This window comes from Lynx canadensis, chromosome F2, assembly GCF_007474595.2.
Source record: "Lynx canadensis isolate LIC74 chromosome F2, mLynCan4.pri.v2, whole genome shotgun sequence".
In the NCBI taxonomy this organism is placed as follows: domain Eukaryota; kingdom Metazoa; phylum Chordata; class Mammalia; order Carnivora; family Felidae; genus Lynx; species Lynx canadensis.
The window spans coordinates 394,946-410,982 of record NC_044320.2 but is presented as its reverse complement, the minus strand read 5'-3'; the positions used below and the strand labels follow the sequence as shown (position 1 = coordinate 410,982).

At 60.1% G+C, this 16,037-nt stretch overlaps 1 protein-coding gene across 1 annotated transcript; it reads right to left on the bottom strand.

Annotated features, from left to right (window-relative positions):
* Positions 1–3,403: 3,403 nt before the first annotated feature.
* On the bottom strand, positions 3,404–15,898 carry LOC115505881 (cysteine and histidine-rich protein 1). The gene is made up of 4 exons (XM_030303651.1): positions 15,506–15,898; positions 6,738–6,976; positions 5,759–5,970; positions 3,404–4,162 (listed from the first exon to the last, which is right to left on the bottom strand). Exons 1-4 carry the CDS (start codon positions 15,881–15,883, stop codon positions 3,771–3,773), a joined length of 1,221 nt encoding a protein of 406 aa, XP_030159511.1. The 5' UTR covers positions 15,884–15,898; the 3' UTR covers positions 3,404–3,770.
* Between the last annotated feature and the right edge of the window lie 139 nt (positions 15,899–16,037).

Genomic DNA, 16,037 nt, shown 5'->3' with positions numbered 1-16,037 from the left:
ACGCCCCTTTTCACAGAGCCCGCGGAACAGCCGCGAATGCAGCCCCAGAGCCGTCGCGTTCAAGGACACAACTCCCCGTGTTTTGGGGGAAAAGGGGGGATGGATGTGTCTTCCAAAGTGAACAAAGTACTTCTTCCTCAGTGCGCACACAACGAACTCTTGAGGGCTTGGTGCACCCGGGCCTCAGACCTCTAAATGCCTGTCCTGTATCCACTGCTTTGAGGAACCAACACCTGCCATGCCTTAGAGGTTTCAGTCCCCACTACACAGCACATCCAGCCCCGGATGCAGGGTGATGAGACTGGTGTCCAAAGACCCCAGGGGAGGCCCGGAAAGAGTGTGAGGTGGCTGCATTTATTTTCTGTGGAAGTCAAAACAGACCCAATAGGGTAGAACTCTCAGCCGGTGGATGAACCATGAGGCCCACAGTGGAGGAAGTGAGAGAGGGGGTAGATGGGTCTGTGGGTCTAGGGAAGACTGCCCAGGACCGGTGATGAGGCTGCAAGGAGTGGGGGGCAAGGGCAAGTCTGAGGAACTGCAGGAGATGGGAAGTTGGATCCAGGGAACCCTCTTCTCTTGGAAGGGTGAAGGGCTCTGCAGGTCCCTAGTTGGGTCTGGTGGGTGGGGAGCACAACAGGGAGGCCCTGAAACCAAAAGAGCTGCTTGGAGGGCAGGCTGCTGGAGTGTAAGGAGCACAGTGAGGGGTAAGTGGAGATGTGGTAGGGGTGAGAGAGCGAGGCCAACGGGGGTAGAGACTGGCTCAGCTCAATAGGCCAAGGGCAGAGACTGTGTTGGGGCTCCCCTTCCAATGTCAGCGTTCACAAGACAGCCCAGAGAGGACCCCACTTCTCTATGCCTCAGCTTTCCCACTGGTCAGACAAGATGTGTATGTGGGGCAGTACTGAGCAGGGTCCAAGGAGTGGGGGCCGGCAGGGGCAGCAGCTGAGTCCTGCCCAGGATGCTGGCTTCACCCAGGGAAATGCATCCATGAGGCTGGCTTTTCACATAAGGAAACACAGACAAAACACGGTTTGGAATTTTTTTGAAACTATATAGTTACATACAGAAAATACCCAAAGAGAACGCAGACCACAATAGTGACATGTAAGTCATTTCCCACAATGATAAAAACACCTCTCGCTTTCCTCTTTAAAAAATTATTTTTATTATTTTTGCAAATGTCTCACTTGGGTGAACTGAGGGATGTAGTGCACATAGGGGAGTGGTGATGGCGGAGGGGGCAGCCTGCTGTGTGCCCCCAGGCCTCCTCCACATCTGCCAAGGTTGCACCCCCACTCTCTCTAGCTCAGGATGCCAAATGGCAAGGGGTCCTGGAGACAGAACACTGGTGTTCTCTCCTAACAAGGAGGTTGGGAAATCCCCAGTAAATCGATGACCCCGGTGAGATGCCACAAGTAGGTTTGTGGCATCAGCTTCCAAGAGTGGCCACGACACACTACAATCTCCCAAGGTACCTGCCTCCACCAGGATGTAAGGCTCGGCTGCTGAGGTGACCGTCAGAGTGGGGGCTGTGTTGGGGAAGGCGATGCTGGGATGTGTTACTACTCCTCTTGGGCACCCCCCAGACATGCCCTTGCGCTGCCAGAAATAGTGGGCTGTATGCCCCCGGCAACCCGGGAGCCCTGGTGCTGCAGAGCCCAGCCCATCTACCACCCCCATCTAAGAGCTGCTAGCCCTAGGACTGTGGGGATAGGGCGCAGAAGGCCCAGCTGGCCTTGGTTTCTCCCTCCTGCAGCCCCCGGCCTGGTCCCCTCTGACAGCCACATACCTGACCTGCATAGAGATGTTGCCTCCCACCCTACCCCACCCAGGAGAGCCTTCGGGCGCTGCTCCTCTGCCAACTCAAATCTCTCACACACAAACCTAAATTACAGGCGGACCAGGCAAGCCTGCCCCTACCCTGACTTCTCCCCAACATGGTCACTTAGAAATCCAGAAACCCTACACAGAGGGTGTCCATCCTTGAGAGATGCGGAGATCCAGGGACATGGGGCCATCCCCTCTACACACAAGACCTAGCACACAGCTACCTGAATGTCATCCTCTGTATCTGCCAGGTGTGTGTGTGGCGGGGGGGGGGGGGGGGGGGTGGGCAGCACTTGAGGACAGGGGGACTCATGCCAGGGTGTGCTCCCAAGGATGTGTTGGGGGCCAGGGCACAGGGTCTTTGTGGAGGGTAGGAAACCAAGTGTAGCACCTCTGGGTGTCCTCAGTGGCCAGGCACAGGTGGCCTTGCAGGAGGGGGTTGCCCCATAAGCCCCACGCCCTAGACTGGAAACAGGAAGCTAAATAGTCTTCTCAGTAGAACTAAGCGAGCTGCCCTGGGGTGAGAATTGGCTCAGAGGGCTGCCTGAGCTAGGCACTGGGATGAGACTCTCACTCTACCCCATGCATGGCTCCTTACCTCTATTTTTCAGCCCCCAACTCTCGGGCCAGGAGAGGGAGGGACCACAGGGAAAGGCCAGGCCTGCGGCTCTGCACGCTTACTGTCAGGGCTGCCCCAAGTGCTGAGCCTACAGGGCCCCGGAAATGGGGAGCGAGGCTGGTGGAGGAGGGCAGAGACTGCTCTGAAGCGTGGGGTAGGCCAGGCCTGGGTCGAAGGAAACGGTTCTTTGGTATTGAAGCAGCAGAACCCTATCGCAAAAGAGATGTGTCTCCTAAGCAAAGGAGGGGAGCCAAGCTTTCCCCTTTCCAGCGGCTCCGAAGGTCTCAGGGTCCTCCACACAGGGCTCCTACCCTCCCTGTGAGGCCCCCACACAGGGCCTGCTCACTGCTCACTGAGGCCGTGAAGAGCTCCCTCCAGTGAGAAGCCACGTCGCCCAGGGACTGACCTCTGGGAGGTGGCAGCCAGTTCCCGATAGGAGCACGGGGATGGCCAGCCCACTGGAAACCTCCCAGCCAGGCTAGCTCACTGCCTGCGGCCCCCACAGCTTCCCTCACAGGCTGGGGAGGCTGCGCTTTCAAGGCTGAATACAGAAAATAGATTCTCTCTTGCTAAATTTACATAACTTATAGAAGAGCCTGTGAAGAGTTTAATTTTGTTTTCCTGGAAAGAGACAGAATTTCACCCTGCATTCCGAAGCATCTGCTGAGCCCTGGCGGCCAAGTCCTATCTCTCTGGAGCAGCTGGTGTGTGTGCGTGTGCGTGTGTGTGTGTGTGCGTGGTTGCACGCATGTGTGCGCTGGGGCTGCTGCAAGACCCGGGTCCTGCTTGCTCCCCTGCCCAAGCCTGTGACAGAGGGGGCAGTGTCTCCGAGTCTCTGGCGGAGGGCGTGCATGGAGGCGTAATAACAAGGACCTGCGGGCTCTGACCCCCAGGCCAAACCAAAGCTCCCCCGATGTCCAATTACAGCCACACCTTTCCCTCGAACAAAACAGAAAGTAGGAAACAAGGGTGCCTTTTTAATTGCAATCAAATATGCCGTCTGAAGTCAGCGTGCTCCCTGAGCCCGGCCCAGGGGCCGGGCGCAGCCCAGAGCAGACGGTGCGCCTCACTGCGCCATGGGGGCCAGGGCATGGCCACGGGCTTAGCCCCATTGTGTCCCTGAGCCACCGTCTCCTCTGCAGGTGGCCCGGCCTCCGGTGCCTGGGACAGGGGAGGCGGGGCGGAGGGCGAGGTGAGAGCACTCACACCTTCGCACACGCATGCAGACCTTCCCAATGTTTGCATCTGTTCCTTCTCCTCTGCTAAAACGGTCAGACGGCACTGCGAGGCCGCTGCGGGGCAGGCGCGGGCAGCGCGGCGCCGCCTACTTCTGTATCTGGAACAGGAAGAGCCGCAGGTTGATGTTCTTGGCGGCTAGCAGCTTGTTGCACTCCACAGAGTCGACGATGGGCAGTGGCACGTAGTCCGTCTCGTTGCTCTCGTTGGTGAAGACAAAGTGGTAGATGACGGGGCTGATCTTTACATCATCGTACGGGCCCTTGAGCAGCAGGAAGGAGCACTCCAGGGGCGCCGTGACCTTGCTCTTGAGGAGGAGCTGGAAGGAGAGCGTGCGCTTGCATGACAGGTTGGGGTTCCGCTCCGAGTCGTTCACGCGTGCCTTCAGGACCCACGTCTGGTTCAGCACCGTGAACCTTGGCGTCTCGTAGTACAGGCGCGTGATGAAGTCATCTGTGCGGTATGGCCGAAACTGGACCTCTGTGGAGACAGACAGGCCGGGAAGAGCCGGCAGTCAGTGTGGGTGGGGCCGGGTGGCGGTGCCTTCCGAAGGCCGAGGATGCAGGCTCAGCCAGGGAGGAAGGCGACTTACCAGGAGGACACAGCGTGCTCTACTTGTCACAAGGCAAATCAAACGCAATTATGGCAAATGGAGGCGCACACAAGCTTTGGGGGAAACAACTACAAACAGAAGTAACACGCATTAGCTGCAGGGAGTCCAGAGGCTGAAAGAAGTGAGCGGCCCGACCCCCGCCGGCCTCCCTCTTCGCCTCCCCCAGGGCCCAGCCCAGGCAGAGGGAGGCCCACCCAGGGGCGTGGGTAAGCAGACACACAGACAGGATGCGTTCTGAGAACAAGTGCACTTTATTGGTTCTGATACAGAGCTGCCAGAGAAGCCGGCGGGCGGTCGGGCAGGCAGGCAGGCGGCACGTGAGCCCGCACGGGGCGCAAGGCAGAGCGCTGGCGTGTGGCCCAGTGCTGGGCTCCTGTGCTGTCACACAGTTCTCTCAGCACAGCCCGGGGCCCACGGCCCGCGAGTCCCTCCACGGAGGTGGCCAGTCCTTCCTGTGTGGACGAGGATCCCTGCCCAGCCACCGCCACAATCATGATGCCTTGGCCTGCCCAGACCCACAAGGCCCGGCCCGGACTGTTTGTGCCATGGCGCCCGCCAGGGCAGCTGAGGCTGCAACTAACCAGGGGCCATGACCTGCTGCTGCTGAGGCTGCTGGCCCTCGGCCTCCCGGGCCTGTGCAGGCCTACACCTAGCCAAGGCCTAGTCCAGGCAGCATGGTGTGACTGGTTGCCTGCGACCGCCCTTGACGCTCTGAGCCGGCTGCCTGGTGTGGGCTGAGTAGTAGAGGGTCGTAGTCTCCCTGAGTGGCCCCAGTGGCAGCAGGTGCTTCTCGCTGTTCTCTGTGTCTGGACCAGGCTCTGGCCTGGTTCCTGCTCCCCAGCATGTCCAAAGGCAGTGGCCGTGGCCCGGAGAGCCCATGAGATCCAGTGGGCCCGAGTGCGGTCCAGCCTGCCCGTCTCTGGGCGTCCACTCCCGGCTCTGCATTTTGAGCCGGGCACCCTCAGCTCATTCAGGAGCCCCGCCCCTGAGCATCTTCTTGACGGCCTCAGGAAGCCCGCGGCCACTGCAGTAATTGCCTGCAGGCAGGACCGGATGTGCTGAGTGCTCTTCTCGCCTTTGGCTCCACAGGACAGGCCTCTAGCTCCCGGGCCCTCCAAGACACACCCACCTTCTGCTTAGACCCTGACTGTCCCAAGGCTGTGCAGCCCCACGCAGTAGGATGCCACGTCATTAGGGTGGCAGGGCCGGGGAGGGGAGGACAGGTGAGAGGGCCTCTGAGAGCCATGCAGGTGCCCCCGGGGTCCTGCCCCGGCCCATCCCCTGCTCGGCCTCTGGCACATCTTCGCCCCCAAGGTGTCCTCCCATTCGCCAAAAGCTTGTCCAGAGCCTGGCCATCCAGCATGGCCTGTGCTCACTGCTCAGAGCCCACTGCTCCCCAGGCTCCCAGCGGCCGCACCCCCCCTCAGCCTGTGTGGCATGCAGTGGGCCGTGGGGCGCCTCACCTGTGTAACCGATCTTCTCAAAGCTGAGCAGGCTGAAGATGCTGTTGTAGAGCTGCATCTCCTTGCGGTGGCTCTGGTCCATCTCGTCTAGGATCTCCATCAGCTCGTTGCCCGTCTTGGTTGGGTGGGCGCACGCAGCCTCATGCACCGTCAGCTCGTGGAAGGGGCCATGCCACGGGCAGCCGATGCGCTTATATTTGCACTGGGTCACCCTAGGGAGGAGGCGAGCACCGTGGTCACGGCCTGCGCCCTGCGGGAGGTGGCTCTGCCCAGTGGTCCTCCAAAGGTGGGCCTCTGCCTAGCCCTGCTCATATACAGACTAACCCCCGAAGGCCATTTTCCCCATGTGCCAGCTCTCAGGAAGGGGTCAGAGTGTGTGTGAGAGAAAAGTAGCACATGAGAGCTGTGGCTACACAGGCCACCTACACCCTTTGCTGTGAGGACTCTCTCTCCTGCTTAATAACAGTGGCCACTGACCATGGTCTTGCACCCTATGCAGCTTCACGCCAAGCGAGGCTCGGTGGCCTGGCCCCCCTGGCAGATGGCAGTGTCAACCAGCAGGGGCTGGGTGGGGGTGCCCGTGCAGCTTCACACCAAGTTCCTAGAACTTGTCATGCTCTCCTGGGCCCCAGGATGCCAAGGACAGATAGCCTCTAAGAGGCCACCATGCAGCCAGAGAACCCTGGAGAGCCAGGGTGCTGTCCAAACAGGCACTGGGTCCAGATCCAAGCCCCCTGCCCTCTGTGGGGCCCCACCCCCACCCCCAGCCCGTCGAGGGCCTGGGTGCTGTGTAGCTCCACCCTAGCCCATTCCTTCTAGGCTGTCACCGGGCCATGTGTGCAGAACCCAAGGCCAGGGCAACACAGCCAGAGCATCCCACATGCTGTGGCCTCGCCTGCACCAGGGTGGCCTCCAGACCCGTCCTGGGCCCCACACGCGTGGCTAAGCCTCTGGTGGGCAGGCCGGCCCAGGCGGTTACCTGTCCTGGCACTCCTCTTTCTGGTGCCTCTCCAGGAGGGAGCGGGGAAACTGGCGCAGGCAGAAGCCACACTCGGAGGGCAGCTCGCTCACGGCTTTCTCCACAGCCAGGTTGCGGCAGCAGAGGCTCTTACTGATCTCACAACGACAGTTAGGGCACGTGGCCTGCTCCTCCTTCAGCCGGGCATCTGCTAGTAGGTGGATAAAACAGCCAGCGCACATCAAGTGACCGTTAGTACACTGCGAAGAAGGAAAGGGAGATGAGCTCACAGACTTGCAGGACGTGCACACACGCACGCACCAGCATGCCCTGCCAGCTCCAGCTGCAGAAGGGACTGCTGGCGAGGAGAGGCACAGGCACGCTGTTGTTTAGCAAACAGAGCCACTGCTCAGGTAGGACAGGCCTTTTTCCTGGAACACTGCAAAGACACGGCCGATGGAGCTCCTGTGGAGAGGTGGGTGACTCAAAAGTGGCCCCTGGTGGCTTACAGAGGTAACAGATCTCCACCGAGGCAGGCCCACTAGTGGTGATTGGTTTGGCCACACTGGGGCTTGAAGCCTGGCCTCTTCCCATCCCAGGAGCTAGGGACTGCCTCGAGAGTCCCCCAGAGGCCCTGATTTCGGGATGCCTACAGGAACACAGGCTCTTGTCTGGGCATGGCTGTGGCACTTGGCCAGCAGCTGTCAAGTGGGGCAGTAGACACTGCTCCCCTGTGCTGGCGGCTGGGGGCCTGGCCCCTCCACTCCAGCCCTCCTTGGCCAGCACTGGTGAGAGTGTAGTTGCCACCCACGCAGTAAGGCTGGCTACCGGCAAGGGACTTCCTAAAAACTGCACAGAGCTGTGGCAGGTGAGGAGGCCCAGTTGGCCTGGGACAAGGATGTGTGGGCACAGTGCCTGCCTGGAGGGGAGAATGGGAGCTACAGGCAGAACATATCGCTGAACTAGGTCGGTAGGAGCCGGGCCCCCTCGTTTTGTGAACCCGCAGACCTGAGGCCCAGACACTGTCTGCCAGCAACCTGTGCCTTGCTGGGAGTCCTTGCGCATGTGGGCAGTGGGCTGCCTGCTCAAGTCCTGTGTTGGGTCTCTGACTGATTCCACACATACCTCCTGAGTGCTCACTTGGTGCCGTCGAGAGAGATACACAGGCTGTGGGGTTGGCCCTCCAGGGGCTCCTGGTAAGAAGGGCAGGAGAGGCCCACAGAGAAACCAAGAGACACAAGAGCAAAGACTTGAGCTGAGTGTCCCCTGAGGGCAGACACACCTTCCCTAGACCTGATCCTGACTAGTAAAAACCTGCAGCGGCAGATGGGGAGGAGCAGAGGTCAGGGAACATTGAGGGGACACATGGGGGTTCTGCCAAGGGTGGCTGGATTTCCACTTGGAGACTCTCCCACAGCCAGCTGGGGGTAAAGGGGCAGACAGCGCCATCACAGGTCTCGCCAGCAGCTAGCCTGGGCTCACCAGCTGTGGCAAACCTCCAGAAAGCCACTGGGCCACAAGCTTCCCTTGAGGTCCAGGACCCTTCTGGGAGGGGGGTGCAGTGCAGTAAAGGCCTGGCCACATCCACACACACGGGGTCCTCAGTAAACACCCGCTGCCATCCCACCACTTCAGGGGTCTGTGCACCCAGAGCTGGGGAGCTAGGGTAGGCTGTGAGCTCTTGGCACCCATATGCCAGGCCTGGGGTCTAGTGAGTGGTGGGACTTACGTGCTGAGGACCGGTGGGGGTAGGCTGGTTGGGGACAAAGGCCTCACACGTTGAATCCGTGTCCACACAAACGCCCCACAGATTATCTGCACTAAAATCTCAATTTCTAAGTCAGGTCAAAAATTAAAATGTGCAAGATGTGGAAGAGGCGCTGGCTGGGCTCAGGTTTGGAGGAAAAGGGTCTGACGGGGGTGGGCCTGTGCCAGCACTGGACACACAGGCTAGGTGCAGAGTGCTGCTGGCCCAGCCAAGGGACAAGCCAATACCCACATTCAGCCAGCACCTTGCCAGTTACCCAAGGGATCCGAGAAGTAGTTGGGAAGGGCTGAGGCCTGCTCACAGGAGGAGCAGGCTGGAAAGGCAGTCTACCCTGTCTACTCCCAGAGGTCAGTGGAGAAGCCAGAGATGCGGTGACTGGAGAGGAGGGGGACACAGATGCCATAGGCCCCTGCCACCCTGTAGGAAGCACAGAGACCAAGGGCCTGGGGCATACCTTTAATCACAGCCCCCACCGCGGGCCTGAGCCCGACAGAGGCCTGGGTTCGCCAAACCCGAGCCCCAGAGAGAAGACTGCTGGGGTGCGCAGAAGGCACAGGGAAGCTGAACACGCGATCTAACTACTAACTCACAGGAGGGGGAGACTTCAGGCCGCCCCCTAGAAGGGAGGCCAAACCACAGAGAACCACATTCAGTGAAGCCACGACCAGTGCCCGGCACCCTCAATGAGGAAGCCTGGCCAGATGCACACTATGAGACCCTGCCCCCCCCCCCCCCCCCCCCCCCCCCCCCCCCCGCAGGGCCCGGGGCCCCACACCACTCCATATGCACTCTAGTTCTCGATGCTTCCTGGTGAGAGGTTGCCCGGGCAGGGCTCAGCTCTGCAGTCACCACTGGCCTGAGCAGAACAGCGACAACACCCACCTGGCATCTCTTCTATTTCAGGGTGGCCCAGCTGGGGGTGTGTGGACCTGAGGGTGAGAGGCTTGGATGGCATCCTAAGACCTGAGGAACACCAAGGTTACCACGTGTGTGACTGCTCACCTCCCGGCACTGCCCTGAAACCCCGCTATTCTGAGGCAGAGGGAGGTGGCCTGCATACCCCTCCCAATAGGCCCCTCCTTAGAGCTCGGGGGCTGCAGGAACATCCAAGCTCTCACGCCAGCTCCCACCCCTTTCCTCCTGCAGCCTCTAGACCCAACACGGGTTTAGGTGCTAGGATTCCACAAAGAAGCACTGAAACTTGCCCTCCTTGGGGGAGAGGTAGGGCCCCTGCCCCGTAGATCCCAACAGCTCAGTTGAGAGCTGGAAGACAGTGAGCCAGCAAGATGCTGCAGCCCGGCCAAGAGACAAGCTGATACCCACACACAGCCAGCGCCTCACCAGGTACCCACGGGATGCTCCTGGGTGGAAACAAGGTGGCTGGCCTGGGTCCAGCTGACACCCAGCCCGGGAGATCTGTCCACAGCAGGGCAGTCACCAGGCTCCAGAGCCCTCCCTGCTATCCAGGCCCTCACTGTCCTCCCGAGCAAGACCCTGACTCCACATGCAGGCCTGGCCACATGCTAATGTAGACCCAGCCTCCTCAGTGGCTAGGCTGGACTGCACCTACCCTGATTTGCCCAGCCAGAAGCTGAGTCCCAAAGGGCTTTGCACAGTATCAGCTGCCCGCCAAGCCTTTGATGGACAGCCCCAGCCAGAACAGGCCAGAATGTCCCACTCCACATGCTAGAGCCAAGCTCCCAAGAGCCTGGGTACCCCAAGAAGCAGCTCCTGCGGCGCCCACCTGGGCTGCCGGTAAGATCCTGATGGGAGGAGGGGCAGGAAGAAGGGCCTCCCAACTCAGAACATTACAGAGCCTCCCAGGACAGATGGTGGCTTAGACTCTAGCCTATAGGTCACCAGCAGCATAACCCTGGCTTGTTGCTTCGCTCTCTGGGCCTCACTCTACTTAGGCACAAAGAATGACAAAGACCGACTCACTTCATCATGTGGGGTGAGACAACACGTACCACAGCATGGCTTGGCCCCCAACACATGACAGACACAGAATAAACACTCACCATGGCCATCACAGAGCAGAGCCTGGCCGGCCAGTCACATGGCCCCCACCTGCAGAGCCTCAGAAGGGACTCCTGGCACAGGTGTGCAATTTCAGCAAAAGCCCCTCCCTCACCCCTGAAGTCCCTAGCCCCATCCAAGCCACAGCAATCCCCTCCAAAGCGCTCCGCAAATGGCCCAGGAATGGGCATTTGTACCTGTCCCTGCAGGACGTCACCCAGCGGTCCCTCCCTCTCTCTACCTGGGGACAGGCAGCTTACAGGCACCCAGGTCAGCTTCCCCCTGGGCTAAGGAGCTGAACGTACCTTCCAGACTCATGAGTGGGGAGCCCTGACCCCAGGCCTTGGGCTATGAGAGGGTCTTAGAAAACACCCAGCCACCCCACCCTGCCTTCTGGAAACCAAGCCTTGGTCAGTCGGCCTTTCAGGCCCTCTTTCAAGCCTGGCATACATCGTCCCCTCAAATCCTAGGCCCGTGAGAGCAGCTCACCATCAAAAGCATAGCTGAGGGCACTAACCGCAAAACTGCTCCTTAGCCCAGCTGCAGGCCCCCCTTCACCATGCCCATCAGGGCTGCAGGGCACTCCACACCCCCCACGTTTGGCCTGAGGTCTCCTCAATCTCTTAACTCAGGTGGCCTAAGAGGGACCTCACTGTGTCCAAGGAACAAAGGTGTTTTAGGTAAAGCCAGGACTCTAGCTCTCCGCCACATTTCTGGTTTTAAGCCCCGGACCTTGGGCTCCTGTCATCATGCTAACCCCGGAGTCAGGACTGAGGCTCTTGCTCAGAATGTGGATACGCCCTGGATCAAAAGGCAACTCAAGTGACAAACCACCACCACGAAAAAATAAAACTTCTCATGTGGCCAGAGTCCAGAAACTTTGCCCTCTCTATGCTCTTGTTTCAGATACCTAGGCAGATACACTTCTGTAGCTCTTTTCTGCTACCTTTCTCACCTCAAGGCGAGAGCCAGGAGCTAGAGAAGAGAATCCCAGGCCAGGTGGGCAGGCAGCCCCGCAGGGGATTCCTTAAACATCGTTTAGAATAGAGCCTGCAGCATCAGGCATGCTGACAGTGACGGGATGCCCCCCAAGGCCTGTGAGCACACTGGCTGGAGCCTGGACAGAGGTGGACCCACCCCTGTTTCCTAGGTTTGTTTTTTTTTTTTACCAACGTGACTGCCAATCAAGTATCCAGTCCCCTTGCGCCAGGGCATGAGGCAGGTCCTGGTGGAGACCGGAGGCCTGGGGGCGAGAGGCACAGCAAGACATCCCCTGTGCTCCCACAGGGCAGAAACTGGCAAGTGCCCCGTGAAGCGAGGACAAGCATCCTGTAGCAGGGAGAGACAATGGCTACAGAACAGGGTCACTGCCTCTGTAGGGCCCCAGAAGAGAAGTAGGAGTGGGGACGGGGCACGCAGGCGGAAGGGGCACAGGAGCAAAAGGCTGGAGGGGTGAGGTGTGTTGCTGGCAGGCCAAGGTCTGAGGCCAGGAGTGGTGGGCCAGAAAGCCAGTTGGGGCCACATCCTGTGAAAGACCCCCCTGCCTACTCCTTCACCCTGATGGAGGTCACGGGGAACTTTTTCTGGCAGAGAGCCCAGCGAGGGGTTGGGAGAGCTTGTGGCCCCTCCCTCCAGATGCTGGACCACAGCTGAGGGCCTAGGCGATGTCTGCAGGGTCATACCAGGTGTGTCACACAGAGGACACACTGGGCCTTGTGTGTAGGGTTGGGGGACAGCCTGGGAAGGAGATCAGGATAAGGTTGCATCTTCAATGCTCCAGTCACCAGAAAGGCTGCCTTTGTTTCCCCCAGAGGAGGCGCTCCCATATGCCGAGGGGGCCGGGTCACATCGCCCTGGCACCACAGTTCTGTATCTACAGCAGGTGCCTGTTGCTCACTCCTGCATGAGTGTCCCTGTTGCAACTCCAGTCCTCCTGCCCCCACCTGGGTGCTGCCGACTCTGGAGATGTCGGGCCAGTCACCAAGGACACACCCAACGCCCACACAAAGAACATCAAAGCCAGCATCTGCTGAACCTACTCTGTCCTTGATCTGACCTGACCTACCTTAAAGTAGGCCATGGTGAAAACCATTTGCATGACTGCCTTGCTCTTATACGAAAGCAGGTGTGTGGTTTGATGTGCTAGATGTGTGGGAGAGCCAGCTGTGTGAAGCCAGGGGCTCAGGCTCCACAACAGCCGGAGAAGTCTGCTCCAGGTGAGCTCTTGCCACCACCAAGGCTCCCCTGGTGGCATGGATGTGGGGGCTGGTGGCCACAGCACTCTCAAGTTGCCACGCACTCAGCCAACTCCAGAGGCCCATGGAATTGTCCCCTGCAGACCCAGCCAGGCACGGTGCACTGGGCTCACCATGGCCACTGGTAATTCTCCTCACCCCAGAGCTGGGCACCATCTGAGACAGTCCCCAGACGCACAGCGTGGCTGGTGCCTGCTCCAAGCTGTGTGTCCTGGTGGAGTCAGGAGAAACGTTGCTGGTAGGAACAGAGAATGGAACACATCACATGCCTGAGACCAGCCCATCAGAAAAGGACAGTCAACACGGCATACCAAAGAAGACCCCCAGAAATGGAGGGGCTGAGGCCAGGCCAAGAGATAATGGTCAGCAGTGGGACCCAACCAGGGACATGAAGAAGGTTAGGAGACAGCATGTATAGGGCCTACGCCATTTATGACCAGATCCTCCTGGGAGCAAACCCAGCTCAGATGCATCCAGGCTCGTCCCCACCCCTACCCTCAATGCCCCCATCCAGGTCACACGCGGTGGGGAGCCACCAAGAAGCTTTCCCTCCTTCCTCCAGCTCATCCCTCAGGCCCCTCGTGGGCACTGCTATACATCCATGCCAGGCATGCCCCCACCCACGGCACGGCTTCCAGCAACCAAAGCACGTTCTGATCCGTGGCAGGACTCTAGTCAACCCTTCTAGAGCCAAGGGCTCTACCACTGATCACATGTTCTAGAGCTTTCTCTAGGCATCCAGAGATGAGAGAGAAACAACTCCCTATCAAGGCCCAGCTGTCACTTTGGAAGAATGGAGGTAGGGCAGGGGCCGGTGCTAAAGCCTACAGTTCAGCGTCATGGTCTCTCCTTGCTCAGCAGGCCTGTTTCCAGGGAAGCTGCTGAGCAGAGCCCACTAGGTCATGGGAAGGCCACAGGTCAGGGCTATCTCAGCTCCTCTACTCTCTCCATCACGGCTGTTTAGCTGCCTGCCTCCAGTCTGCCCAGGACGGAGCTCAGCTCCCAGCACACTGCAGGCCGGTTTGAACCAGCCAGGCTCAGAGGCCCCATCACCGGTAGCTCTGGCCAGAGGCACAGCTTTGGCTCTCTGTGCTGAGTGGACCAGGAAGCAGCACCATGTGGCCTGTCATCGTGCCAGGGCCAGGTCTAGCCCACTCACAGGACGGGGGGAGAACCCCAAATTCCCCTGGGACCCTCCCCCACAACCCATCATTGGCTTGGCTTTTTTGGGCTCTCATTTAAGACCCAAGGAAGGAAGACTTCTTCCACCTGAGAGGATCAAAAGGTCACCGGCAAGGAGAAAATGGGCTGGAGAGGGGACAATTCCTGAAGGGTCCCTCCAAGGCTGCGGGTCCATGGGAAGTGCTCCTCCAATTGGGTCAGAAGGCCTGTGGTATTCCTGAGCTAAGGCAGGCCTCTGGCCAGGAGGTTAGGCAGAGAGCCAGTGCCCTCATCCCAAAGAACTCAACCCACTTCCCTGCCAATGCCTTCTCTTTCCTCTGTCACCTGGGTACACCAGGGTCCTCCTAAGCTACGTCATGCCAAAGCAGGAAAGGATTTGGAGATCTAGAGGCGGGGGAAATGGCAACCCAGGTTAGCCCGGTACCGCTTACTACAAAAACGGCCCTCTCGCCCATGGCCCCCTGTTTGAGTAACAGAACAAAGCCCCATCAGCCATCACCAGTCCTATAAGTGCAAAGAAAGGTGACCGAGAACCTGTTCCATTCCTCAAAAGGATTCTGGGAGGAAGCCTATCAGAGGGCTGGGGGTGGGGAGAGAGACAGGTGGACAAAGAAGAGAGCACACTGTAAACTAATTCTAGGGCCAAGGTGTGGCCCCTGCTGCTCTGTGACGCCCATGTAAGATCCACCTGGGCCAAGTCCCCTCTCTGATGGCTGTGGCTGGTTAAGGACGGAGTCAAGCCAACATTCTGGATTCTCAGATGGTAAAAGGAGGGTGGACACACCTCCTGGAGTGCTGGTAGCCTGAGAAGCCAGGCCTGGTGTGGGTAAAGTAGGAAGGGGTGGGAATCTAACTTAAGGCATAGCATATACAGAAAGCATAAGGTCAGCCTGGGAAGAGAGGAGGGACCCAGACTGTGGGGTTTGATGCAGGTAGTTCACCCAGAGGAAGAAATGAGGGGAAGGGAAAAGAAGTGATCCACTCCTTTCAATTCTCTTCCAAAATGAAAGGCAAAGAGAGTTCTTTCAATAAAGAGGTGGAAGGTACATGACAAGAGCTTGAAGGCAGGTTTCGGGGGTGTGGCTACTAAAAGAATAGAGAAAGAGCTGTTGAGTGAAGAGGAAAGACCAGGGTCTCCCCAAGCCCAGGGAGCTCAAGAATGAGGGGAGCAGGCTCGGGGTGGGGGGGGGGGGGGGGGGGGGGGGGGCGGAGGGAGGAGGGGGAAGGGGCGCGGAAGGTGGGTATCTGTCACCAGCTTTCCCTGGGGGCAGCTTGAGAGGGTGAGCTGGGGAGTGCTGAGGTGGGGGCAGTGGGGAAACCCGAAAAGTGAAGAAGCGAAAGATTCGGATCTGGGAACAAGAGAAGTCAGTACAAGAAGCTGGTTAGCAGTAGGAAATAAAGTGCTAACAGAAGGAGAATGTAAAGCTTCCGAAGAGCCGCCGGTATCCCGACTGCTGGGCCCCGGAGCTCAGACCTGCCTTCCGAGGATACGCGGTGCCCAGGGAGGGGGGCGGCCGCGGCGGGGCTGCAGCCGGGCTGGGTCGGGGTCGGGCCGGCGGCCCTACCTGGTACACGGAGGCCTTAGGCAGGTCCAGGCAGACGGTGCAGCACAGCACCGAGTAGAGACGCTCCTCCAGCTTCCCGCTGCCCGCCGCTGCCGCCGCCGCCGCCGCCTCGGCTGCCTCGGCCGCCCGCAGCCGCTTCTTGGGCGGCGCGTCGGGGTCGCCGGCCGCCTCCTGCAGCTGCCGGGCGCCTGCCAGGCCCGCCTCGTCCGGGAGCCCGGGCCCCGCCGCCTCGCCCAGAGCCGCTGCCGCCGCCGGCCCCGCGGCCGCCCCTGGCCCGGCCCCGACCCCGACCCCAGCCCCGACCCCGGCCCCAGCTGGCACGGCGCCGGCAGGCCCCGCGGCCGGCCCGCCCCCGCCGGCCTCCTCCGCGCCGGACATCGCGGCCGGTCGGCCCGGCGGGCGGGTGCCGGCGCGCACCCGCGGCTGGAGGTTAGGGGCGCCGCGCGCTCCCGCCGCCCTCTCGCTGCCGCCGCGACCCCGCAACCCCGCTCCCTGCGCCGCCGCCTCAGTGGGTCTGGCCCGCGCGTCGCCC